This window comes from Nuphar pumila, chromosome 10 (assembly GCF_984573655.1).
Source record: "Nuphar pumila chromosome 10, dmNupPumi1.hap1.1, whole genome shotgun sequence".
In the NCBI taxonomy this organism is placed as follows: Eukaryota; Viridiplantae; Streptophyta; class Magnoliopsida; order Nymphaeales; family Nymphaeaceae; genus Nuphar; species Nuphar pumila.
The window spans coordinates 3,963,267-3,989,700 of NC_143258.1; the positions used below are offsets into that span (position 1 = coordinate 3,963,267).

General features: G+C 35.7%; 1 protein-coding gene across 1 annotated transcript in view; it reads left to right on the forward strand.

Moving 5' to 3' along the window:
* LOC149823291 (uncharacterized) overlaps positions 1-22,758 on the forward strand; it is a 35,481-nt gene extending 12,723 nt beyond the window's left edge. Inside the window, exons 3-6 of the mRNA XM_090018764.1 lie at positions 6,621-6,814; positions 21,717-21,911; positions 22,249-22,308; positions 22,390-22,758. Coding sequence (XP_089874890.1) covers positions 6,621-6,814; positions 21,717-21,911; positions 22,249-22,308; positions 22,390-22,557 — 617 coding nt within the window. The 3' untranslated portion in view covers positions 22,558-22,758. The remainder of the gene's footprint in view (positions 1-6,620; positions 6,815-21,716; positions 21,912-22,248; positions 22,309-22,389) is intronic.
* The last annotated feature ends 3,676 nt before the right edge of the window (positions 22,759-26,434 follow it).

Genomic DNA, 26,434 nt, shown 5'->3' on the forward strand with positions numbered 1-26,434 from the left:
AGTCTATTAAAATATGGAGTAATTTTAAATAATTTTTCAAAAGGTGAAACATTTTTTAAAGAAGAAGAGGGCATACGATTTATAAGATATGTTACAGTAAGAAGAGCTTCGACCCAAAAGTTTTTAGGAACATTTTTAGACATAAGAAGAGTTCTTGTGGTTTCAATTAAATGTCTATATTTCCTTTCCGCAAGACCATTTTGTTGCGGAGTTTTAGGACAAGTTCGTTGGTGCAAAATTCCATTTCTTTTAAAATAATTTTGAAAATCTTTAGACATGTACTCACCTCCCGAGTCAGATCTAAATATGGCTATATTGTGTTGAAATTGATTTTGAACAAGAACGTGAAATTCTTTAAAATTAGTGAAGACATCAAATTTATTCTTAATAATGTAAACCCATGTGTATCTAGTAAAGTCATCAATAAAAGAAACATAGTAAGAATAACCCCCTTTGGACATAACGGGTGCCGGTCCCCATACATCGGAATGCATAAGTTCAAAAGGTCTTTTTGACACGAAATTACTATGTGAATATGGAAGAGAGTGAATTTTCCCAAGAATACAATCATTGCATGTAAATGTAGTTGTATTACAATTTTTTTTCAAAAACGGAAAAAGGTACAACTTGGAAATACTAGGGTGTCCAAGTCTTTTATGCCTAGTCTCAATATCTTTAGATTGAACATGATTACAAAATGATTTGGATGACAAAGACAAAAAATCCATATAATAAAGGTCCCCTCTTCTATGGCCTTGCCCAATCCGCTTCCCGGACCGGAGATCCTGCACATAGCAATGAGTTGGTGAAAAAGAGACATTACACTCAAAATCGGTAATTTGAGAAATGAAAAAAAGATTTAGATTAAGTTTTGGAATAATTCGGATTTTGGGAACAAAAAATTCTTTGTTTTGGTCATAAGTTTTCTCAAGATTTCCTATGCCTTCAACATTCAAGGATGTTCCATCGGCGGTGGATACATATGATTTGAATTTATTGAGACTTGGTTTTGACAAAAGTGATGCATTTGGAGTCATATGGAAAGAGGCACCCGAGTCAAGAATCCAAGAAGTCATACCTGGAAAGGAGGAGATGGCGGCACCGAAAGTGGAAGGTGAAGAGGATGATGTAGAGGAGTTCATCTTTATAAATTGTTGAAGAGTTTCGGTTAGATGAGCGATGGACTCCTTTATGTCACCATCCTTCTTTGAATCTTCATTGATGATTAGAGGAATTTCACCCACGGAAGCCACCTTCTTTTTGAATTTAGGGCAATCCGGACGAATATGGCGCGGTTCATTACAATTATGACAAATGATTTTTCTTCCTCCACCACCATTATTCTTCCAAAAATGTGGTGGTTTATATGATATAACATTGTTGCCGGGTCTAGACACGGCATGTACTTCATCAACATCTCTTTTTAAGGCCAAACGGGTTTCTTCTTGACATAAGTCGGCCAAAATGTCACGTAGAGGAGTAGAGGCCCTATGAAGAAGAGATCCTCTAAGTTGCTCAAATTCGAGACGAAGCCCATGAATAAATTGAAAGAACCTCTCTTTTTCCATTTGCTCTTGTCTCATGGCAATAGCACTTCCTTCCCATTGCGGTTCGAGAAGAACAAGCTCATCCCATAAAGAGGATAGAGCACTATAGTAGTCTCTAATACTCATATCACCTTGCTTGGTAGCTCTTACCTTTTCTTGTATAAAAAAGTGCCTAGCAAGGTCTCTTTGGGTGTACATTCATTTCATAAAAAACCAAGCTTCATTAGCCTTCTTGAATTTTGCAAGATTTGCACAAATCTTCAATTCGACATTATTCATGAACCATGCTAAGATTTTAGCATGCTCACTTTCCCAATCTTCCATTTTTGAAGAGTAATCAAGAATAGCTTTTTCTTTTTCTTCTTCATTCAATGCTTTTTCTTCGTCTCCTTCAAACTTGGTTAGCTTCAATTGTGGTTCCGGAATGGTTCCACATACGTAACCCCAAAGTTTTTTACCTTTGAGATTATTTTCCATAGCGGCCGCTCACATACGGTAATTGGTCCCATCCAATTTGAATGAAAGATCAATTTTTGCATCTTTGTTGGCCATTTATAGAAAAAGAGTATTGAGACAAGAGAGAGGAGAGATATTACTTGTCAAGAGAGAATCCGATGAAGCCTTCTTCAACCAAGGCTCTGATACCATGTAATGAAGTGCCAAATGAGAGAGGTGAAATCTCCAAGAGAAAGCACGGAAGCACGCACATACACAAGAGGCCACAAATGGGCAAAATAAACCACAAAAAGTGGTCAAACACACAAAGAGGTAAAAAAATATATTTCACTTATAAAATGCTTCATAAGAAGCTTGAAGAATACATGGGGTCATGCCCCTTATTTATACACAGCAAGGGACCCAAAGAGGGGCTCCCATAGAGTCGTTGGAGCCCCTCCAACGGTCATATTTATGACCGTTGGAGGGGTCCAACGACTCTATGTGGACCCCTCTCAAACAATAAAAAAGAAAAACAAAAAAGGTAAAAAAAGAAAAAAGAATAAAGGGAAAAAGAAAAAGAAAGCATATCTAGAATATGCGTGTACATGTGAAATGACAGAATTAACCCTACGGGTATTACAAAATAAATATATATATTTATATATGTAGATAGACACATAGACATATATATGATAATATATATGTGTATGTGTCGTAATCTATATATATATATACACATCATATTTTAACAGATTCAATATATCATGAAGAAAAGATAGTGCAATAGAAAAAGGAAGAGAAAAAGATAAGCGTACGACATTGTAATAGAGAAAAGAGAAAAGAGAAAATAAAAGAAAAAAGAAATCTTTTGATAAAGAAATAAGATAATCACAAAATGCACTTTGTCAACCTTATGTCATTTTTTTTTTTTAATTTATTCTGCTTGAATCAGTATGGTTGGATGGTGGTTTGACTTGTATTGATTGACATGCAAATTCTACTGTCTGAAGACTCTGAACTCTTTGTTACATATTGATAGTTTGAGATTGAATCAAATATGTAGACAGAATAGGCTATAGTAAAGATTACAATGTAGCCACAAGTACGAATATAAACAGCAAAGAGCTTAAGGGTCCATTTACATGATGCCCATAATGAAGTTTTGGGAAGTGTTTTTTCTCATAACATGATTTTTGAAATTGTTTGGCTAAAAAATATTTTGGAAACACATTTGATCTCAAAAATGAAGTTTCAGAAAAATATTGAAAAGCTATTTATTGAAATCAATTTTTTGAGACGGCTTGATTATTGGGCCTGTCTCTCACCATCCTTTTCTAAAACCCACCTTCATTGACCCTCTTTGCAATGCCATGTGCACCCCTCCCCCTTGTCTCTTCCTTAACTATGTCACAAGGACACGACCAAAGGGACATGAGACATGCCATTTTTGCATGATTTTCTATTAAAAATGGTATGTAAGAGGACACAACACGGAGGTAAGTTGGAGTATCCCTGTGACATAGTTCCTTACCCGTCTCCCATCAAAACTACATGGTGGCCTCACTCCTCATCCTTAAATTGCCATCTAGAGTCACAACCAAATGCTTGAATCATCATCCAAGAAATTTCTGCGTGGACTGAGCTCACTGAATGACCTTGATAGGACCTTGTCGGGAACAGGGTGCTACAAGGGGTGCTTGTTCATGACCTGCTTGAAAATGTGCTCAAAGAAATTGGCAGCCTCATGATTGAATTATCGTTTAAGATCAACCAGTGAAGATTCCTGAATTGTTTAATCTTTTGGATGTTCCTCTTTGTTCCTTCAGTCAGTTACTCGCTCTCAGGACAAGAAAAATGCAAAAGAAATCATTAGTGGTTTTTTTTATTGCGCAAGGAGAGAGCAAGAACATCTTTTGTTGGGGAGGAGAGTGTTTGATTTTTGACATCTGTTTGGAAACACAGATGGCCAGAAAGGTGATGGAGATTTTCTGTTGCTCAAGGAATTTCTTTGTTATGGATCGTTGATATTATAAGATGTATCTTGATTTGACATGTGGTCGGGTGTGCTTTTATGTCAGCCAACTATCTTCTTAGTCATCCAAACAACATTTGAATTATGTATGTGTCAAAATGAATTTTGAAAAATTAATTTATAATAAATGAGGTTAAAAACACATTTTACACAAAATCAGTTTTTGAAAAATGTCATCCAAACAGGGCCTAAGTATGGGAACATAGTTACAAAGCAAATCCTTGCCTATGCTAGTGAGACTCGTTATGCATGCTTTTCTTATCCTTCACAATGATCATGATCTAAGACATCAATTCCTGAGCATTTGCTGCAGTTTTAGAATTATCAACATGATGGATGCAGAACTAGATTCTTCCTGTTTATTTATTTTTATATTTATCCAGCAGTGAAGTATTTCCTATCCTGCTGGTGTTTTTCTTAATATTTTTTTTACCAACCATAAAGAATAATATACCTTTTGCCCTCCTAAAAAAAAGAAATATATACCTTTATACAGTTCGTTGATTTTTTTGCTAAGGATAGGAAATGGTATATTAGGATGGATAAATATTTGAGCATCCTGAAATTCTTTTTTCAATTTAGGTGTCAGTGGACAAACACCAAGCTGTTTTATCAGTTTGAAATAGTACAGACAGTTGATGTTCTAAGAAAATTCCAGTTCTGACTAATTCTTGTAGGATACAAGCAGCATATTTGTCTTAATTAATGTGTCTATCTAAATCCATCTGAAGAACTTTTTTGCATTTTTCTCTTTGGTGCAATAAACAGATGTGGTAAATGATTTAACATGCTTAGTTAAGTATGATTTTGAATGCAACCTTTATGTTGTGTTACACTGAAATGATGCGTTGATCTGAGAAATTCACGACACCTTTGATTGTTAAGAACATATTTGTTCCTTTTCTTTTCAGTTTAAATTGCTTTCTGTCACATAGATAGGCACTGGTATGGGACACGACATGGATATGCTTGGTGTGACAGTTTTGTAAAACTAGGGTATGGGGACATGACAATGCTATATATATATATATATATATATAGTGTCACTGATATTTTGAAAATATCATGATATTATCACGACAATATCATGATATTTTTGGGAAAAACTGATTTTTTAATATTTTAAGCATACATTTTCTATTTTTTGTTTCTTTTATATTTTATAGCCATCTAAAACTTGTTTCTTTATATTTTTGCAAGAAAACTCACGCAAGACTATTATTTTATTATCTTTTTTCTTATTATTTAGATTTTTTTCAACATTTTATACTGCCGAGATTTTCCCAAGGAAAACCAACTTATGAAAATCTATTCGAGAAATACCCTCGCCGAGAAATATGTTGAATGATATATATATGTATATAAGGAATATATTTGCTACAGTAGATTGTATGTGCAATCGACTTATAAACAAAGATTTTTAAGGCTTTGAAATCAACGGCTGATAGTCTTTATAAATATTCAAGCAATCACTAGAAATATGAGAACTGCGAGAACTACCATGTGAACTGGGCATTTCCAATGTTTTTTTTTTTTGCAAATCCAACCATGTAGATGTGTTTGGCATGGTGAATTTGCTAGGAGTCAACTGTTGGAATGTGTATTTTCGATGAAAAAAATGCGTTTTTTGGATGCTTGAATGTTTATGAAGATTATGAGCCATTGATTTTAAAGCCTTAAAAGGTCTTGTTTATGCATCATAATCAGACGATTCAAGAGCCGGTCCTTATAAAACCAAGCATGTAGATCACATCCGTACGGTTAGATTCAAGAGAAAAGAAACAAAAATCCATGAATTGCGGTTCACACGGTAGTTCTCATATATATATTATATATAGACACAAATTTACATGTATGCACAAAATATGTAGATATGATTATAAACATTCAGAATTCTTAATCTAAAGTTATACAAAGCATGAATTATCATATTAAATGCAAATTCTTGAAGAAGAGATCATTATGATTAAAAACGTCAAATAATAAAACTAAATTGAAAATAATTTTTAAAAGTAAAAGAACACAAGTAAATATAAAATAAACAATCATGATCATAAAAAGAAATAGATAAAGGACAGTGTTGATTGTATTTGTATCCGACACTGGTTTGGTTGTGTTCATGAAGTGTGGTGGTGTGTTTGTTGTCATGTTGACACAGGATACACATGCTAAGTGAAGTGTCTGTGTGAGAGACTGTTTTCATGCTTTTTGAAGTATGGAAAGCAAAGTAAAAGAATTCAAGTTATGCCCCGAAACATAAAGCAAAAAATTTAAAACCCAAAATTATTGCAAAGTACAACCATGATTGAAGCTAACAATTGCCAGATATGGCCTCTGCAAGCTGTCATCAACAGGTTGTCATGCATCCAGCCCACCTGGTTACTTTACTGCTTGTGCAGATATCACAAAGAAATCATCCTTTTTTGGATGATACAGCTGTTCCTAACAGTATTTTCAACTGAGCGATATGATAATCTCCAGGGGGCATGGTGCTTGAAATTGTATTTTTATTTTATCTTATATTTTTGTAGAAGAAATGCTTTTGATTGTGGAAATTGTCTTGTCTTGCAAAATGTTGACAGTCACCTTTTCGTTTGTTTTAGTGTCACAGATGAACTACCTCAATCCTGGAACTGAAAGTATAGCTTCTGAAGATGTGCAGAACGAAAGAGTGTGTACATTGTGTGAGCAGTTTGCTTCCCAGGCAATATATTATCTTGGTGAAAACAAGACTCAAACAGAAATAATCAACAACTTGCACGGAGCATGTTCACAACTGCATTCCTTCAGTCAGCAGGTTCTGTTTATAATTTGTTTTGCCATATTCACCTGCATGTGTCCTTTGGGTTAGGATGATGCATTTACTCTTCCATCCAGCTTTTGTCGGATCCCTCTGTTATTGTGTTTGTTCCTTGTGGTATCTCAGGTTTTTCTGATTTGGTCTTATAATATTTCAAAGTCTTGCATTTTTAATAAACAGAATGCCTGCATACCTTTATACTATGTCATATGGGTATGGATGGAACACTCAAGTACCTGTATTGACATGAGTGGGTATTGGTAGGGTAGTACGCTATCCAAATCTGATACCCAGAACCATTTTCTTAAGTTTTTTTCCCTTCTCAAGTCAGTTTTCTCAAATTTTTACTTATAAATTTCTAGTTGTTATATTATAAAACAACATAATATAACATTTTCACTTATAAATTATATATTTTTTCATTTATGTATTATTATAACATTATATATGAGATAATATTTTCTATAAATGTTTGTATGTACAAACACTTATGGATCACCATGGCACAGGCTGTTTTGATCCAATTGGACCCCATAGATGAATTCAGCATGATCCAAATGCTAGGAATTGACATTTGGATCATGTTCTTTCAACCTAAAAACGTGATTTTAAGTGTGAAAAATTTGCACATGGTAAACCATTGATTTTTCAGGCCTTATAAAGCCCTGCCTATGTGTTACAATCAGACGGTCCAAGTGTTGATTCCCACTAAGCAAAGCATGTACATCACATTTGTAAGGTTAGTTTCATGAAAGACAACTAAAAAAATGAAAAAAAAGACATTTGTACATATAGATGACTGTAGCAAATATTATCACTATATATAAGGTTAATATTTGGTGCTATTGAAGGCACAGAACTGTTGAGTACAAATTACTTGTTTTTCATAATTTTGAGGTTTTTTGGTAGTTTGAACCTTATATATGTGATCTACAAGATTTGTTTAGTAGAAAATGAGTTTTGAATCATGTGATTGTGACATGTAAGCAGTTTTTTTAAGAGCTTAAAAAATCAACGGTTTACAATGCACTAAAATTTCATGACTCAAAAAATCATATTTTAAGACCGAAATAACACGACCCAAGGTTTGATCCTCAGCAAACAATCCATGCTGAACACATCCATGTGGTTAGATTGAATCTGTCACTTGGGTACAGGTGCAGGTGCGGCTACCGAGGGTATGACATGACAATTCTGAAAAATGTGGGTACGGGACACGGCTAAATATATACTGAAAAATATATATTATATATCTAAAATATATACTGAAAATATATATTATGTATCTAAAATATATATCATATATTAAAAATATATAATATAATATAATATAATGTAAGACATGCAAAATGGCGTGTCCGGTACCCGTACCCGTGTCGACATGGGTATACCACCCAAAGCAGAGTTGTCAGTCGAGGAAGCGGGAGCGGGAAGCGATACGGGAAGCGGAAGCGGGAAGCGAGGCACTTCTAAAATTTTAGGAAGCGGGAAGCGCGGGACAACTTAAGAGTGAATCATGAAGCGTCTCGGAAGCGACCTAGGAAGCGAAGAAGAAAACGACATATGATACGAGTGAGAAGCGAAAGGGAAGCGAATAAGAATCGAAAGGGAAGTGAAAATATAATTATAATATTATATATTTTTATTTTATCAAAAAATAAGATTTATGTCATCATTAACAAAATAAAACATGTATCTAAGACAATAAATAATATAAGTTGTAATTATCTAACAAATGCATCATATTGCAACTGTCAAACATTTAAAAAATCATACGTCAAGAGAAGATCATAATTCACATTCTTGTTGCAACCATTTAACAAATGCATGCAAGCACTAAATAATGCATTAAGAAAACAATTAAATTTGATAAAAAGTGTACATTTTTTAACGAAAGAATCAAATGACTTGTTATTTGATGTTGTGATTGTTGTAAATCTTGTCATCTCTGCAACATAGAAAATGAGAAATCAATAAACTCAAAGATTACATAGAGATATGGTTAAATTTTTAATCTATAAATTTCTAAACTGTAAATTATAAGCTACAAAGTTTTAAACTCTAAAATTAAAATTAACATAATCCACTACTTCACTTGATCATGCAAGATTCAAAATAAAAGTACATATCAAACCAACAAAATATTACAAGACCATGACAAAAAAGTAACATAAAAGTTTTTAAGTTAGATTACTCCAACTACATCATCAAAAAAAGAATTAATAATTCAAGAGTTCATTAATCTATCATCTTTCTCTTTCCCTTCAAGTCAGCAATAGATCGCGAACTTTCTGCATCATCACGTGTGTCTTGTCCTCCACGACCATGTCTTCTGCTCCTTCCTTCATTTCCTATAATGAATACGTTAAAAAATTAAAATGTTCAAAAATCATAATTTAAAATATAAAAAACACAATATCAACATACCTTGCCTAGGTCTCCTGCTAAAGAAACGATCAATCCGATCATGACGAACTGATGGTCGCTCTTGTATATCTGCAGTTATATTAGCTCTGTTGGATTGATTTGTATCATCTTCAACTTCATTTGTACGTATGATTATTGGAGGTAATTGAGCTCTTGTTTGTGCATCTTTGAGTTTGGATTTGGAAATACTGCTTGATTGTTGTGCACTATCATCCAAATCTCTCCAACGCATGTCATCCAATCTCAACGTATTTTCTTCTACAATAGGAAGTTCTGGATTGATATCCCATTTTCGACTAGGACCTTCTTTGTAGCGATTGTTGCACCTTTTTATAACAAGAATACAAAATATGAATGATAATAAATAATCAATGATAGAAAAAAAGAAAAAAAATGCCAAAACAAAAGTACAACATAATTTAATCATACCTGTCAATCAATCGAAGATTGAAATGAATATACACTAAGGTATCAACACGATCTTCATTGAGCATATTTTTTTTAACATTGTGAATATAACTATAGGTGCTCCACACTCTTTCTGCAAAAGATGTGCTAATAGGTTGAGATAAAACCTTAATGGCTAATGCTCTCAACTCAGGTGTCACCACCATAAAAACGCCACCAATTAAGCACCGACATTGTAGGATTCAATGCATCTATTCTTGCTGCATTTCGGCTAAATCTTCTACTTTTTGATGCAAAATCCATAAGTTGCGACCTATAAAGTGTAGATAGCTCTTCATTTCCAACAGATATCACTTCAAGCTAGTGTTTTAAAACTCGTCGAGTCAACTTGTTGACTCGGCTGACTCGGCTCGGCTCGGCCCTCCAGCGAGTCAACCCGGCAAGGCAAACTCAGTTTGCCAAAACTCGGGCTTGACTCGGCCTGACTCGGCATGACTCGGGCGAGTTCTGGGATGTTTGAAATTTGTTTTTTGAGTTTCAAATTACAGTTTCGAAATACATAAGTACATATATTTTAACAAGGGTTACCCCCAGATTTTGTATAAAAAAGAAAATAAAAATCATTTAAAGATAAAAAATCATTTAAATCCATAGAATAAAATTGCCATGTTGTTCAAACTACTGTTCACCCTGTGCTATCAACTTATTCTAGCAAAATATTTTAAAGAAATGATTCTTACTATACATGGAGGGTCAAATGTGCCTATGGGAAGTCACATTTAGGTTTCATCATCCATTTGTTATGTGAACAAGCATTGTACAAATTCAAATATTAGTAGTCTTTTTATAGTTGTGCCATTAATATATTTCCTACATAGTTTTCATACATGAGAAAATTGCTTATTTATGTTGATATTGGGCATTCTGTAAACTTTCAATATGCACATATATCCCTATTTTACATTTATGGATTGGTTAGAGAGGGAATTAAAACTTTTAAAACAAGCTAGCATATATGATTGGCCATTTTAGGAACCTTAGGTAGTAGCAGACTGAACTCATGGTGACCACATCCTCTAATTCAAGTCATGAATTAGTCAAAGTGCTTGTATAGATATCAAATTCAATTATTCAAGCAAACCTCTATAGCTCTTTGCAGTTGTTTTTATATTCTTACAGACATTTGGAGACTATGTTTACTCAAAAACATGGTTTTAGACAAATTATATATTGTTTTTCTTTTAAAATCAAAAGTTAACAAAACCCAGTCTGAGTCACCGAGTTGACCCGCCGAGTCACGAGTCAATAAAGAACGAGTCGAGTTTCGAGTCACGGGTTTTAAAACCTTGCTTCAAGCACGAGCATTGCACCGTCTAAGATATCATTATCCTTTTCTGCAAAAAAAAATGTTTAATAACTATAACAAGAAAATGCAAATAAAATAATAAAATAATTAAATCGTTAAACTTTAAACTTTATTAAATAGATAGAATAAAATTTTTACCAGGAGAAACTCGTTTGACCCCTTCTGCTGTTAGGATCTTAAGATACTCCGACTCGTAATATTTTGGAGTAAGCATGTGGGCTAGACTATGGAGAGGCACATTCATTCTATCCCATCTATTTGAGACAATCTTATGAATCTTTTCATACAAATCTGGTTGTCCTTTTAGATTGTCTTTGATTTCCCCCAACATGTTGTCCATGCCTTCATACACTTCACCAATTATAGGGCCTTCCTGATCACAAAATTTAATAATCTTATATATGGGTTTTGTAATCAATAATGCTAAACGTACAGAATCCCAATATTCTTTGTCAAGAACAGTTGTTTCTGTTATAACAACCTTTTTTTTCCATAGTTTCATCCGTGCATGACTGCTTCCACTCACTCCATCTATCTGAAATTACTGTGAGCCTCAAGCTCTCCCTCACATCAAGCAAGCGCTTCAAAGTAGTATAATGTGAAGCAAACCTTGTTTTTGCAATCTTTATTAACTCTAATTTTTCATTGCTTCTAAAGATTGCTAGTGCCTTTGAATGATTTGTAATATACTTCACAATTTCTTTACTCTGCAAATATGTTTTCCCCAACCAATGAAACTCATGTGCCAAATCCTTAAAGATCAAATTAAGTGTGTGCACAACACAAGGTGACAAAAAAATATACTTATACGTTTGTTTTAACTCTTCACCTGCTAACTTGCAATTTGCTGCATTGTCTGTAATCACTTGCACTACATTAGAAGGCCCCACAAGTCTAAATCCCGTCTTCAAAAAGTCGGCAATGTTTGCAGCTGACTGTTGCACATTAGAAAAATCGCTTGCATATAAAAACATAGAGCTAAAACAGTTTGAGACAAGTATATTTATCAAGTGTTTGTTCTTGATATTTGTCCAACCATCTGAGACAATGGAAACTCCAAACTCCTCAAACTTTTCTCGAAATCCATTTAACTCTCCGTGAACACTCTTTCTCATTGTCAAACAACATTGTTCGTGCTTTTTCATATGATGGGGGTTTATATCCAGGCACTTTACTAACTGCAGATATCATCTCTTCCCAATATGGTGATCGAAGCACATTGAAAGGTATGCCATTTGCACACAAAAATCTGATAATTTTGTGATCTACATCATCTCTTTCTACCTTTTTAAAGGTATCACGAATATCAACTGTTTTTCGGCTTCCACTAGATGATGTAGTCATACTAATAGGCTTCTTCGGATTATCAATTCTTGATCTCCTCAACTCAAATGCACTTGATGAAACCTCCACTCTGCGAACTTGTCTCTTAATTTTTTTTGCCAATTCTGCATTTTTTGCAACTACAGGGCAAAAGACAATCCCAACACTTTATCCCTTTAAATATCCCATGAGATGTGCAAAAACTCGAGTATATGACCCATGATAAATATTTTTGCAGTGCCTGCACATAAAAACCTGGGTTCCACCTTGCTTTCCTTGCCCACTCTTCTTTTGTTTCAATACATGATGCCATAGCACTGTTGTTTTATGCATGCTAGGTGGTTCATCATTTTGGTCATCTTCAGAATAGTAGTCATATTCTTCTTCATCTTCCTCATCAAAACAATTTTCATTTCTGTCCTCAAACTCATATGGCCAATCAGAAGACCTCTTGGTCTTGCCCTTTCTTGCATTGTCCTTCCCGACACCACTAGACGATTCATGCTCCAAATTGTACAAAGAATCATCATCGTCATCATAATTATCGTGATCATAACTTGTGATGGTCATTAATGAAGCAAAGAACAGGCAAATATACCTGCATCATAAAAGTATAAGAATCATTTTAAAACACTTTAAAAAAACTATTATTAACAGCAAAAGACGGAGAGTGGAATGCGAAAACAAAAGGAAAAAAAAAGACTCAAAGTGAACCATGAACGCCCTTTACAATCGAATTCCTGTAAAATACCATGGGGTTTACTAAACAACTTCAGTGTCAGCGCACATAAACTAATCATGCTCATTTCTTAAAATAATCCAGACAATATGTATCACACACAGCTTCGCAGTCACAATCTAAATTGCAGAACTATGAAACCAATCAGATTTCCTTTTTCTAATAGCATTAACACCCGTAATGAATACAGAGGAAAGCATCAAGCCTTAAAATTCAAGTTTAATCAAACTAAATCTCAAACAAACATGACAATTGAAACTTGAAACACCACATATTTAATTTAACCCAGGAAATCACAAATAGGTAGAAGCTTGATAAATCCAATCTAAAAAGAACTGCAGACTAGTTCTATTTATTCTTATCAAAATATGCCTATCAAATCAAATTTAACGAATCAGTACATGAATCAGCCAAGAGTCCAAGACTCAATGCATATAGCAAAATTTGTGAATCAGCCAAATTTTTTTTTTGAGATAAAATAAAAAATGGCTACAATTATTAATAAAAATCTATTTCATATGGACAAATCGAACTATTTGCTGCAGTCAGGGCTGGGTATTGGGCTGGGCTACAAAAATGGATAAAAATCTATTTCATATGGAATCAGGGCTGGGCTAGGACTGGGCTTTTAAAAAATAAAAAATAAATAACTGTTTCGGGAGGCTACTGTAACAATTATTTTTTTTTAAAGCCCAGTCGTAGTCGGCTAGCCCAGCCCTGATTCCATATGAAATAGATTTTTATCCATTTTTGTAGCCCAGCCCAGTCCTACCCAGCCCTGACTGCAACAAATAGTTCGATTTGTCCATATGAAATAGATTTTTATTAATAATTGTAGCCATTTTTTATTTTATGTCAAAAAAAAAAAATTGGGGACGCTGCCCCCGAACCAGTGTTGTGAGAGGCGTACGCCTCAGAGGCGAAGCGCAGGCTCAATGCCTCGCTTCGCCTCATCGCATTTAACAACCTTGCCTCGAACCCCCAACTCACACAAAATTTTTTTTTTGCTACACCACTGTTTGCCCCCCCCCCCCTCCCACATGAATCCTAGCTACGCCACTGCACTGAATCCCTACAACTTGCTACTCACGAAACAAACCATTCACAGAGGTATGAATATCACTATCACTTTGATGGATCAACAGTCTGAACACAAGAATGAATAGTGGATGAGACCTCGAGCGAATCGAAAGAGAGAGGTCGCCGAACGTCAGTGGAAGAGAGAGGAACATACCTGAACAGAGACATTGCCAACGTCGATCGAGGTCTTCGGATGTCAACAAAGGAGGAGGTCGCCGATCGTCGGAGGTAGCAGATCGACGGAGGTCGCCGATCGTTGGAGGTCGTCGGTCGTCGTCGGTCGTCGGTGGCCGAAAATGAGAGAGAGAGAGAGAGAGAGAGAGAGAGAGAGAGAGAGAGAGAGAGAGAGAGAGAGAGAGAAAAAGCAAAACCCTGGGCCTTTCGTTCTTAAGTTTTCACGATTTTTTTAAAATGTCTATTTTGCCCTTATTCAAAATTTTTTTTTAGTTTCTTGTTTTTCACGTGTCAATTTCGTTTTGAAAAAGGGTAAAATTGATATTTCGTAAACGCGTCCCCCTTTAAAGGGGGGACACACTTCCCTTTAAAGGGGGACACACTTCTTTTTTACGTGTGCTTCCTTGTGCGTTTCGTAAGTGCCGCGTTTCGCGCTCCCGAAGCGCGTCTCGGGGAAGCGCGCTTCCCCTTATGCATATGCGTTTATGGTAACTCTCACCCAAAGTGCCATGTATCTTAGGATTGAGTTGATAAAGCGAACCTGTGATTTTCAGCTTAATAGTTTTGTGTCTTCAATATCACCAAATTGTTTGGCTAATCGCACATCCTCTTATTCAAGAGGTGAGGAGTAGCTGCCTACACCCTCTCGTGCCTACATGGGCCAATGTGCACACGTCAAAGTCATTAAAATGACTGTTAGAGGCAGTTAGCACCTGCCGCTAAAAGACTATTTTTGCGTCAGCATTGCGCACAGGGTGATATATATATATATATATATATATATATATATATATATATCGACTATGACACATACATATTTTACATATATATGTCTATGTGTCATAATCTATATATTTCCTTTGTAAATCCACTAGGGGTAAAATAGTCATTTTACTATTTGACGCACATTGTTCTCATTTTTTCTTTCTTTTCTTCTTTTTCTTTTTTTCCTTTTTCCTTTTTTTCTTTTTCCTTTTCACCTTGGGAAGGCCCCCTTAGGGGAGCCTCCAATGGTCACATTTATGACCGTTGGAAGGGCTTCAACGTCCCTTAGGAGCCCTTCCAAGGGCCCTCTCTTTTGCCTATAAATAAAGGGGTTCTCCCCCATGTAATGTATGCTTCTTTGAAGCCTCTCTTGAGTGGAATATATTTTTTCCTTTTCTTTTGTGTGTTTTGCCAATTTTGTGGTTTGGTGTAATCTTGCCCATTAGTGGCCACTTGTGTATGTGCGTGCTTTCTTGATTGCCTTTGGAGATATCACTTCCGGCACTTCATTACACTTCAATGCCGTCCTTCGCCTGTGTTGGCCAGCATTGTCCCTTAGGGATGTAGGCAGCTACCCCCTTCTCTCTCTCTCTATATATATGTATATGTGTGTGTGTGTTCATACAGTATCAATGAGTTGAAACTCATAGGTGCAAGTTGTTTTGACTTGATATGATCCTGTAGATGTGTTCAATAGTCAATTTGTTAGAGATCAACCTCTGGATCATTTGTTTTTACCAAAAAGTACCGTTTCTTAAATTGCAAAAATTTGGTGCATTTATGGCCGCTGATTTTTGAATCACTGAAGAAACCTGCACAAATACCAGATTGTAGTGCTTCGGGAGTTGATCCCCCCCAAACAGACCATGTAGATCATAACTGTAAGGCCAGATTCACTTAAAAAAACATAAGCAATAAGCTGTTGCTCTCTTTGACTCATTGATAACTAATGCACATCCACACTAAAAACTTAATATATATATATATACATATATATATATATACATATATATATATATATATATATATATATATATATATATATATATATATATAATTCACCTAAAAAAGCACAAGCAATAAGATATTGCCTTCTTCGACTCATTGATACTGTATGAACATCCACACCTAGAGACTTAATAACACGCTTTTATGGTAGTACTGTACCACCCAATGTTATTAAAAATGTGCCCCAAGGCGCGCCTCTCCCCAAGGCGCACCTCTCCCCAAGGCGCGGCCCTTTGTTTCTTGAGGTGCATGCAAAAAGCGCAAGGGGGGTAAGGCGCACGCCTCATGGGTTATGAGGCATGCACCTTGGGGCGAGGCGTGCCTTAACGTGAGGCATGATCCCCATTTGACCATTATTTGGGGCTCAAGCCCGACCCTAATTAGGGTCGGGCTGTTGCCCCTCCCTCTTTCTCACCTCTCCCTCTTCTTCTCTCGTCTCTCGACTCTCCTCTTCTCTCTCGTCTCTCGACTCTCCCTCTTCTTTATCTTGTCTCTTGTCTCTCAACCGTCTCTTGTCTCTCGACTCTCCCTCTCTCTATCTGCATCTCAACTCTCCTCTTCTTCTCTCGTAACTTGACTCTCCCTCTTCTCTCTCGTTTCTCACCTCTCCTTGTCTTTTGTGTCTCGTCTCCAAGAAGAACTCTTCTCTCTCTCTCTCTGCCGACAAGTGCTAAAAAACCTCAGTTTTTTTTATGTTAGTTGTGCTGGAAATACAAGGATTGAAAAATATATGAATTTGCATGTTAATCTCATATTTTTTTGTATTTATTTGAGATTTTCTATTTCTTATTGGTTGTCGCTTCATTAATAAGCATTTCTTTTATTTATTTTTATTTATAGATACTTTTAAAGTTTTTTTTTTTTAAATTGAGGCTTACGCTTTACGCCTCGCTTCAGTTTTTGGTGGAGTGGTATGCTACGCCTCAATGCTTTTCACAACATTGGTACCACCATAACTTATGGTGGCACACTTGATTTACATAGATCTAGGCTCCAAAAGCAAAATTTAACCGTTGGATCATGTTTAACATGCTTTATTTGTTGTTTTCATATGCTAAAGTTGACTCAAATATGGTGTTCTATACCATTTTTAAATCACTTGGTTGCTAGCTTACTAATTTTTAAAGCAAGCACTCTCGCTTGATTGGCAAGTATTGGCTTTTGTTAATTTTTTCTATCTTCTTCCTTATCATACTTACTATATACTTATTATATATTTATTCCTTGTCTAACACTCAAACATGCAATCCTTGTAGGATGGGACGTCCCATCCTAGAGGAGGTCCTCTCTTAGTCCAAAAGTCAACACAAGAAGTTGGTTTTTGGCAAGTTTAAAATTAACCCTTTTCTCTTATTTTTCTTGTTTTGTTTTTTAGAAACTTTAAAAAACACATTTTAACTAAGGGTTTTAAATTCTAACTTTAAATTAAATTCCTCTATGAGGTTGCCACATAGGGGGATGCCCCACCCTAAGGACCTCTACCATTTTATAAAATTTAATTAATTCAAGTTTTCCATTCCTTAAAATCTATATTTAATAATTTGTATTATTTTAGATTATAGATTTCAAATCTATATAAACCCAATTCTGATTTGATGAAATTACATCACATACATATCAAATTAACCTAAATTCATCTGAAATCACATTCGACTTTGTTTCGACGAAATTTGTCAATTATTCCACTAAAATTTTAATTTTTTATAAATTCGATTTTGAATGTGAATTTCACTAAAATCATCTAGAATCAACTTTAATTTTTCATAAGATATTTCTTATCATTCATCTTGGGCTAATTTGTATTTTTACATTTCTTTCTCGTAAAAATCATCATTAATATTATTTTATTCATTAAAATGCTTTAAAAAATTATAGTTGTTACATCCAAATTCGATTTAAATTTCAAGTTCAATTTCAACAAAGATTCAAATTATTGTATAATTCAAATTTTGAATTGACATTCAATTTAATTATAGTTTATATTAAAATTCGAATAAAATCCAAATCCGAATTTAAATTCCATAAATTGAAATCGAAATTCAATGAGACTCCAAATTCAAATGCGCGCTCAATTCAAATCCCCAATTAAATTGATGTTCATTAAATTTCAATTAAGTCCAACTTAACTCTCGATTAATTCCGGTTAAAATTCAAAACAATTCAAAATAAATTCCTAGTTTGAGATTCATATCAAATCCAATTTAAGCTCAAATTATAATTAAATCTCATCTTAAGTTCAAATGATATTTAGCATTAAATTCACCTTTATTCCTCGTAAAAATATCAAAAATTCGTGGAATTTATATTCATGTACGCAGAAAATCATATTCAAGTATCAAGAATGCTGAAAATACATGTTTTATAGATGCAAAAAATTGCAGACATGTTCAGGTACGCAGAAAATTAGGCTTAAGCATCAAGAACGCTGAAAATACATATTCTATAAGTGCAAAAAATTGCAGGCATGTTCTTTTATTGCAGAAAATCAGATTCAAGCATCAAGAACGCTGAAAATACATATTCTATACATGCAAAAAATCCAAGATTTGATTTTCCTTTAAACTCGTGCGATTTAAGCCATGTTAAACCCTCATTCTGTCAGAAAAAGAGAAGAACCCATACCTTTTCCTACAAATACGCAAAAAATATTAGAAGAAGAAGAAGAAGGTGATGCCCCTCTCTCTCTTTCTCTCTCTCTCTTCTCTGGCGTTTTTATGAGCGAGAGGCTTAGCCTTTCTCTTATAACACAAGAGGGGCTCCTCTTTAGGAGGTGACACCCCCCCCCCCCCCCCCCCACACACACACACACACACCTAAATGTTTTGGGATAGAGTTCTATTAAACATAGAACTCTTCCCTAACTTATTCTCTTTTAATATATATATATATATTCCTTTTAGTTAAAGTTTTAAATTCTTCTTTATTTTAAAAGCTTATGGCTGGACCCATGACCTATGTCTAGATCCATTTAGATTTCGTCCCTTATATATGTATACATATTTTCATAGGTATTAGTCAATATGGATCCTAGACCATGTCCAAATCCATATTGACGTCAACCCCTATATATATATATATATATCGTCAATGGGTCCTAGACCTTGCCCAAACCCATATTGATGTCAATCCATATACATTAATGTATATATATTTCTTTATAATATTTTTAATTTCAGACATAAAAATATAATTATTAAATAAAAATTATATTTTAAAAAAATTTAAAACAGAGGAAAAATTATGAGATATTACACTTCCTTCTTTATCCTCTACATATGTGAGGGAGAACCTGATGGAGGGGTTTAAATAGGCAACAACATGAATATCTTGATGAAGCATCCATCTCATGTCAATTATCTTCTAAATTGGTTCATAATATTTTTCCTTGCCCTTGAAGTTGTTTGCAATATATTCTTTTGCCTTGTCCATATCAGCATACAAATGGGGCAAAGATGGCTTCTCATCGCTATCCACTTTCCTCAACACTTTTACAAGTGGCACAGTTATCTTCAAAACTCCTTCAAGAACTTTGCAAAGAATACTGCCTTTACTATTTCAATCTTAATCCACTTGTTTGCAAACTTGGAATTGCTCCACTCATATGAGGAAAACATTTGATTTAGTTCATTTTGATGAATAACATGGCTTTGTACAGTCAAAACATTAAATCAACCTGTAATTCACAAGAATTCATCATAGACAAAGCAGTTTCAATTATGTGTCTGTGCTTTCTCTCAGCGATTGCATTTTTTGCTGTAATATGTGGGCTGTTTTGGAGAAGCAGCCTGAAAAGGTTATTAGAACCACACTCACCAGCACCATCAGTTCTAAGATTTAGGATTCTATGAGAGAAATGGTTTTCAATGAAGGCTTTTGAAATGAAAGAATATTAAATACATCATATTTAATTTTTAGAGAATAAATCCACGTGTATCTGCTATAATTGTCTAAAATATGACGTGATATTTGGAATTCGGAATGTCAGCTGGTGGGGTTGGCCTCCACACATCAAAATGCACAAATTTGAAAGAAAAAGGGATTATTATGAACTAGGAAAAGTAATACATGACTTGCAAACTTGACAGCTCGTGCATAGGGATCCTTGAGGGTTTGACTTTTTAATGTGAATATGACCATTAGATATTAGCTTATCGGACTTGCTAGTGCTATAATAACCAAGATGCTTGTGCCAATTACCATAAGATTTTTTATTTAGACTAGAACAATTAACACTAGAAACAAGGACTTGACTAGAACTAGGACCAAGGCTAGGATACTTCAAAGTCTCTTTCAGAAGGTAGAGAATCCCGTACCATGTTCTTTCAGTGTTCATCTTCCTCATGCGAGGATCCTACATGAGAACATATGTAAGTGAGAAAAGGACATGAAACTTGGTTTGGTCAGTAAGTTGTGGTATTCAAATAAAATTCTACTTGAATTTATGAACAAGAAAGGTATTGAGTAAAGTGAGAGAACCAACAGAAAGTAGCGACACATCTCCAAAATGGGTAATGGTGTATGATTTTCCATCGCTAGTTATGACATTCCTTATTCATCAATAAGGAACCAATCTAGAGAACTTACCCACATCCCCAGACTCATGACTTGTGGCACTTTATTCAAGATACCATCAGCTTTCCTTCACTGCTTGTATATTCAAGCCAAACATTGCAATAACAAGGGTAGCATGTATTATAGTTTGCATCCTATGTCACACATACACTTCACATGACATGCATATCCCGTGTTGACAAGATATGACACTTGGACACACCAAGATACTTCATGGATGCAGTCAAATAAGTGTAAGATGTCATGAACAAATTTTCATTTACTTTACCTATTTCCTTTTATAATCTTGATCACTTATTTTGTATTGTGTTCTTTTTCTTTTAAAATTTATCAATTATGTTGCACTTCAATTTGAACTTAGTTTTATTATTTGATGTTTTTAGTCAGTGATCTAGAAGTACTATTCAAGAATTTGCACTTGATATGATATATTTGTGTTCTATGTGCTTTAGATTAAGAATGATCATAGTTACAAATCTCGTTCTTGGGAATTTCTTGGCAAGGAAAAATCTTGAGAGATTTTGAAAAAAATGTTTTTCTAAAGAGAATTTCAGAAAAATCTTGGCTATTTTTTTTAAAAAGTATGTAAAAATGACAAAAAATAAAATGCAAAAATGAAAAAGAAAAGAAAAAGCCACACATTGTTTTATTCAAGAGATGGGGAAGGGGTTTACCAATCAGTGACCCCTCCTGCTTCATGTTTGAAAAAGTAGGGTGGGGGTTGCTAGCCGGTGATCCCTTTTCTTTTCTTTTTTCGTTTGAAAGACAATGAAGGGGTCCTAGCGGGGACCCCTTCTGTTATTTTTCATGAGAGCAGCAGGAGGGGTTGTTTGCCAGCAACCCCTTTTGTGGTGCCTTTTTTCTTCTTTTTTTTCCTTAGAGGCAGGAGGAGGGATCACCGACTGAGCACCCTCTGCCAAAGTGTCAATACCAGACAGAGGGGGAGAGAGAGGGTATTTTGTGAGCCCGTCATCTATAGATTTGATCCTCTTACCCTAGTCCATGCTTCATCTAACGTTAAAGCTACATTTTGGCAGTGTATGGCACTGGTCGACTATTACGCTCCTCTCTTTTTCATAGATATTGCCATGGTAAGTCCAGAGGAGTTCTGTACGAAGGTGAATCTCTGTGCGAGTGCTTTTTTGGTTACTAAACAGAAACAAGATGGCTGTGAGATCTGCCACCAAGCTGTAGCTGAAATTCTTCTGAAGCTGAAAGACCCTGACACTCAGGTTGTGACTTTCTATTTTATTGTAAATGGGTAATTGTGGATCTTTCTTATAGGGATCAAATGTTTTTCAAACTGCCTAACTTCCATTTCTTCAATCTAGATATGTTGATAACGTTTTTCTTATGATTTCTGGATGCAGTTATATTACTTGATTATGTTCAAGTTGCCTTTTTTCTTTTTTTTTTTTGTTTGGGGGGAGGGGGGGGGGGGGTGATATGGCCATTTTTCATTTTAAAAAGGAAAAAAAAACAAACCATTATCTCTTATTCAAGCCAGTCAAGCAGCAATATGTTCTTTCCCTGTTACTACTGGCATTCTAACAGGTTTTTCCTTTATAGTTGGAAGTAGTCGAGATACTTCTCAAGGGGTGTGAGAAGGTGGAGAACCACGTGAAAGAAGTAAGGTCCAAGTAATGAACCAGTTTCCTTGTACCTGGAAAGAATTATATGATAACGACCTTTTGTTTTTTCTGTTTGTAGTGCAAGAGGCTGGTTCTTGAATATGGTCCTTTAATCATGCTGAATGCTGAGAAATTTCTTGAGACCAGAGATGTATGTAAAACTATTCGTGCGTGCAAGACATCTGCACCTGCATTTTCTGCAATTGGGCTCACCTTGCCCACTGAAGCTCTTAATGGAGTTATGTAAGGGAACAAGCCTGTTAACATGGGCAAAGTTTTATGGCATTGGTTACAAAAACTGTCTGCCACGATTCTCAGATGCTATCCGGACAATTTAATGTATTGATTACTGCTTTGCCTTTGCTTAAAACTGTAATTGTTAGTCCGGAATTGGCATATTGTAATGTATATGTTACACAAACAGCTGCCTTGAAATAATAATTTTCTTATTTGTATCAGAACGGATGGAATGCTGGTGGATCTCAAGAAACTGTGCCGTGGTGTATGTTGTTTGCTGATGATATTGTTTTGATTGATGAGTCTAGAGCTGGGGTTAATGCTAAGTTGGAATTATGGAGAGACATTGCAAGCAAGAGGTTTTAAGTTGAGTAAGAGTAAAACAGAATACATGGAATGTCGATTTAGTAAGCAACGAAATAGAGATGGGAGTGTAGTGAAGCTTGGTGAGAAAGAAATACCGGTGGATGATTCTTTCAAATATTTGGGATCTATCATTCAAAAGTACGGAGAAATTGATGGAGATGTAAATCATAGGATAAAGGTTGGGTGGATGAAATGGAAGAGTGCAACTGGAGTGTTGTGCGATCGTAGAATGCCATTGCGGTTGAAGGGAAAGTTTTATAGGACGACTATTAGGCCCGCTTTACTATATGTTACAGAATGTTGGGCTGCCAAGAGACATCATATTCAAAAAATGAGTGTAGCTGAGATGCGTATGCTGAGATGGATGTGTGAAAATACAATAAAAGATAAGATTCAGAACGAGGAGATACGTAAGAAGGTAGGCGTTGCACCCATTGAAAATAAGATGAGAGAGAATCGTTTACGGTGGTTTGAACATATTCGACGAAGGCCTAATGATGCTCCAGTTAGAAAGATGGAGAAATGGAAAAATATATTAGTTAAAAGAGGTCGGGGTAGGCCTAAGAAGACATGGATGGAGGTGATAGGAAAGGATATGAATGCTTTGAACCTCACCGAGGACATGGCATTGGATAGAAATGAATGGAGAATGATTCATGTGGAAGACCCAGAATGATTTTCTTTGTTGGTTCATATCGCCGACCCCAATTATTTTGGGATAAAACTTGAAGGCGTAGTTGTTGTTGTTGTTGTATATATATATATATATATATATATATATATATATATATATATATATATATATATATATATATATATATATGCTTTTTTAAGTTTTTTTAATTTTGACCGTACAAATGATCTACATGCTTGTTTCATAAGGATCAGCCCCGTTCATGTGATTTCAACATGCCAGTAGGTTTTTATATGGTTGGAAAACTATGACTCAAAAATTCATATTTCTCATTGAAAAAAATGATCCATGTCAATTCCTAGCAAATCAAGCATGTCAAACACATATTGCATATCCCAATCCATTTTGCATATTTGTGCATGTTCCCATCTCTCTCTCATATACTAGGGTGTGTTCTACTGTAGTTCTGAACCGATCTAACTTATGGTGGCGTCCAGTCCCAAAGGGGTTTGGTGCACTGGAAGTCTGGAAGGGAGCCTAGACCTCTAGCCCAACGTGCTAAGCATGATCTGAAGATCAGATCTAAGTAAATCAAGAAGATGCCAGCATCAGTTTCCTTTTTTTGTTTTTGTTTTTTACATCAGTTTCCTTTCTTTCTTTCTTTTTTTTTGTTTTTTTATTTAGCCTGCGGAGAAACCACCACTGGGCTGGACTTAGCCTTCTGTAAGTACGGTTGCAGACCCAGTAGCATATTGCTTCGGCTAATGCAAGGGGTGTGATCCCCATGGGAATGGAACCTCGACCGTTGGGCTAGAGGTCTAGGCCCCCTTCCACCGCACCAAACCCCTTTGGGACTGGACGCCACCATAAGTTAGAGCGGTTCAGAACTACAGTAGAACACACCCTAGTATATGAGAGAGAGAGAGAGAGAGAGAGAGCCGAAACAACTACTTCAGTCATATCATAGGCTAATTTGTGAGTAACTTCGTACTGCACCAAACCCCTTTGGGACTGGACGCCACCATAAGTTAGAGCTTTTCAGAACTACAGTAGAACACACCCTAGTATATGAGAGAGAGAGAGAGAGAGAGAGAGAGAGAGAGAGAGAGAGAGAGAACTACTTCACTCATATCATAGGCTAATTTGTGAGTCACTTCGTACTATTCTTTCAATCCCATGGCGTCTGGCCAGGCAAACCAAGAAAGCAATGATTGTGTTTATATCCCCAAAAGGAGCAAATCTAGAAAACAATGTCAGTTCTGAATCTAGAAAATGAGGTCAAGAACAAGCGATAAGAACAAAGGCAATTTGAGTAACTGTTAGGGTCTTACAATTGAAAACACGATTAACCATCAATGACGATTTATAACCGTTGCTTCTTTTTCTTTCCCTTCACTAAACGTAGCGAAAAATGTGGCAGCTCTATCTTTTTCCTTTTCACAGAGAACTGCCTTCTCATAGCTTCTTCCTCAGCCTTATGAGGTGAAATAATTCCATGTCTTCTGCTCAACATCTGACCCAAGGACACTTTCAGTTCATCAGGTTCCATTCTAATCTCGAAACCTTCTGCTGACATCAGCTTCCTACTCAAAATTTGGCCAATTGACAAAGTTGGCTTCAATCAAACTCACACCATTAACATCTAATATCACAGAATTTCTGCTACGCTGACGTCTGTGGGAAGGGTTAGAGTTCTTGAACTCCATGGAACCAACTGATCGACGCTGTTGACTGTGCTCTGCTCTCCATCTTCGTAGGGACTCTTCAACAGCAAGCTTTGCATTATTAGCAGTCTCTACTTTTATAAGTGCCTTCCTGCAGACTTTGACATCTTCTGCAGATCTTCCTTTAAAACCTCCAACTTGGAGGCATTAGCTTCATCTATGCTAAGCATTGCAGCTTCGATTCTCTTCTTTGCGTCGTGCTCTGCCAACTAAATTGCTATACTCTTCAAAAGAAAGCGTCAGCCCTGAGTGCTGTTGCATTTGGATGAAACCGACCTCAGGATTTCCACTCTTTTGAAGTGCTACCTCTGCAAGCAAGGCTAATTCGGAAGCATGTGCAGCATCTTCCAATTTCTTTGCTGCATGCCACCTGATTTCCACCGTCTTAATACTGGCCTTTGCCAGTTCGATATCTAGCATAGTTCTTAAGGCGTCACATTTAGAAGATTCAGCCATCTTTTTATAAAGGTCGGCCTCATTATGAAGATCCTGCAATACCTTTGAAATATCCCCTTTGTCAGTGCAATCCTTTGTTTCTGTCGTAGGAGCATTCATATCCATCTTGGGTATTTGAATTTTTATTTTTATTTTTATTTTTAAATTGAATTTAGATATTGGAGTGATTGGTTTCTCCTAACAATAGGAAGGTGAGGACAGTCTTTATTTTTTCGACTTTTAGTTCTCTTTTTCAGAATTTAACCTTATAGATGTGAACCACATGGTTTATTTAGTAAGATGGCTTTTGAATCATCCGATTATCACGTGTGCAAGTTTCTGTAAGGCTTTATAATCAACGAATTTGAACTTTTACATGTTTAAACACTTGTAAAATCATATTTTTTTGGGTTAAAAAAACATAATCTAACAGCTGATTTCTAATAAATGTTTCATTCAAGGGTCAGATTACCAAACATGACGTCAAACACAAAAAATCAGCACTGTCCCAATCTTATGGACAGTTAGGTGGAACCTAAGTCACACGGAATCGGCTAGGGAGGCGCTGCACCCGAGTCGACACACCCCGACACGGGTGCGGCTTAGGACACGGCCCGGACTAGGTCAACGACGAGTCGGAATCGGTCAACGAATTGAGGCTGAGTTCGTTCTCGTTTTGGACTCGGTCAACGTTGACTGAGTCCAAAAATGTTCATTTTTAGAGCAAA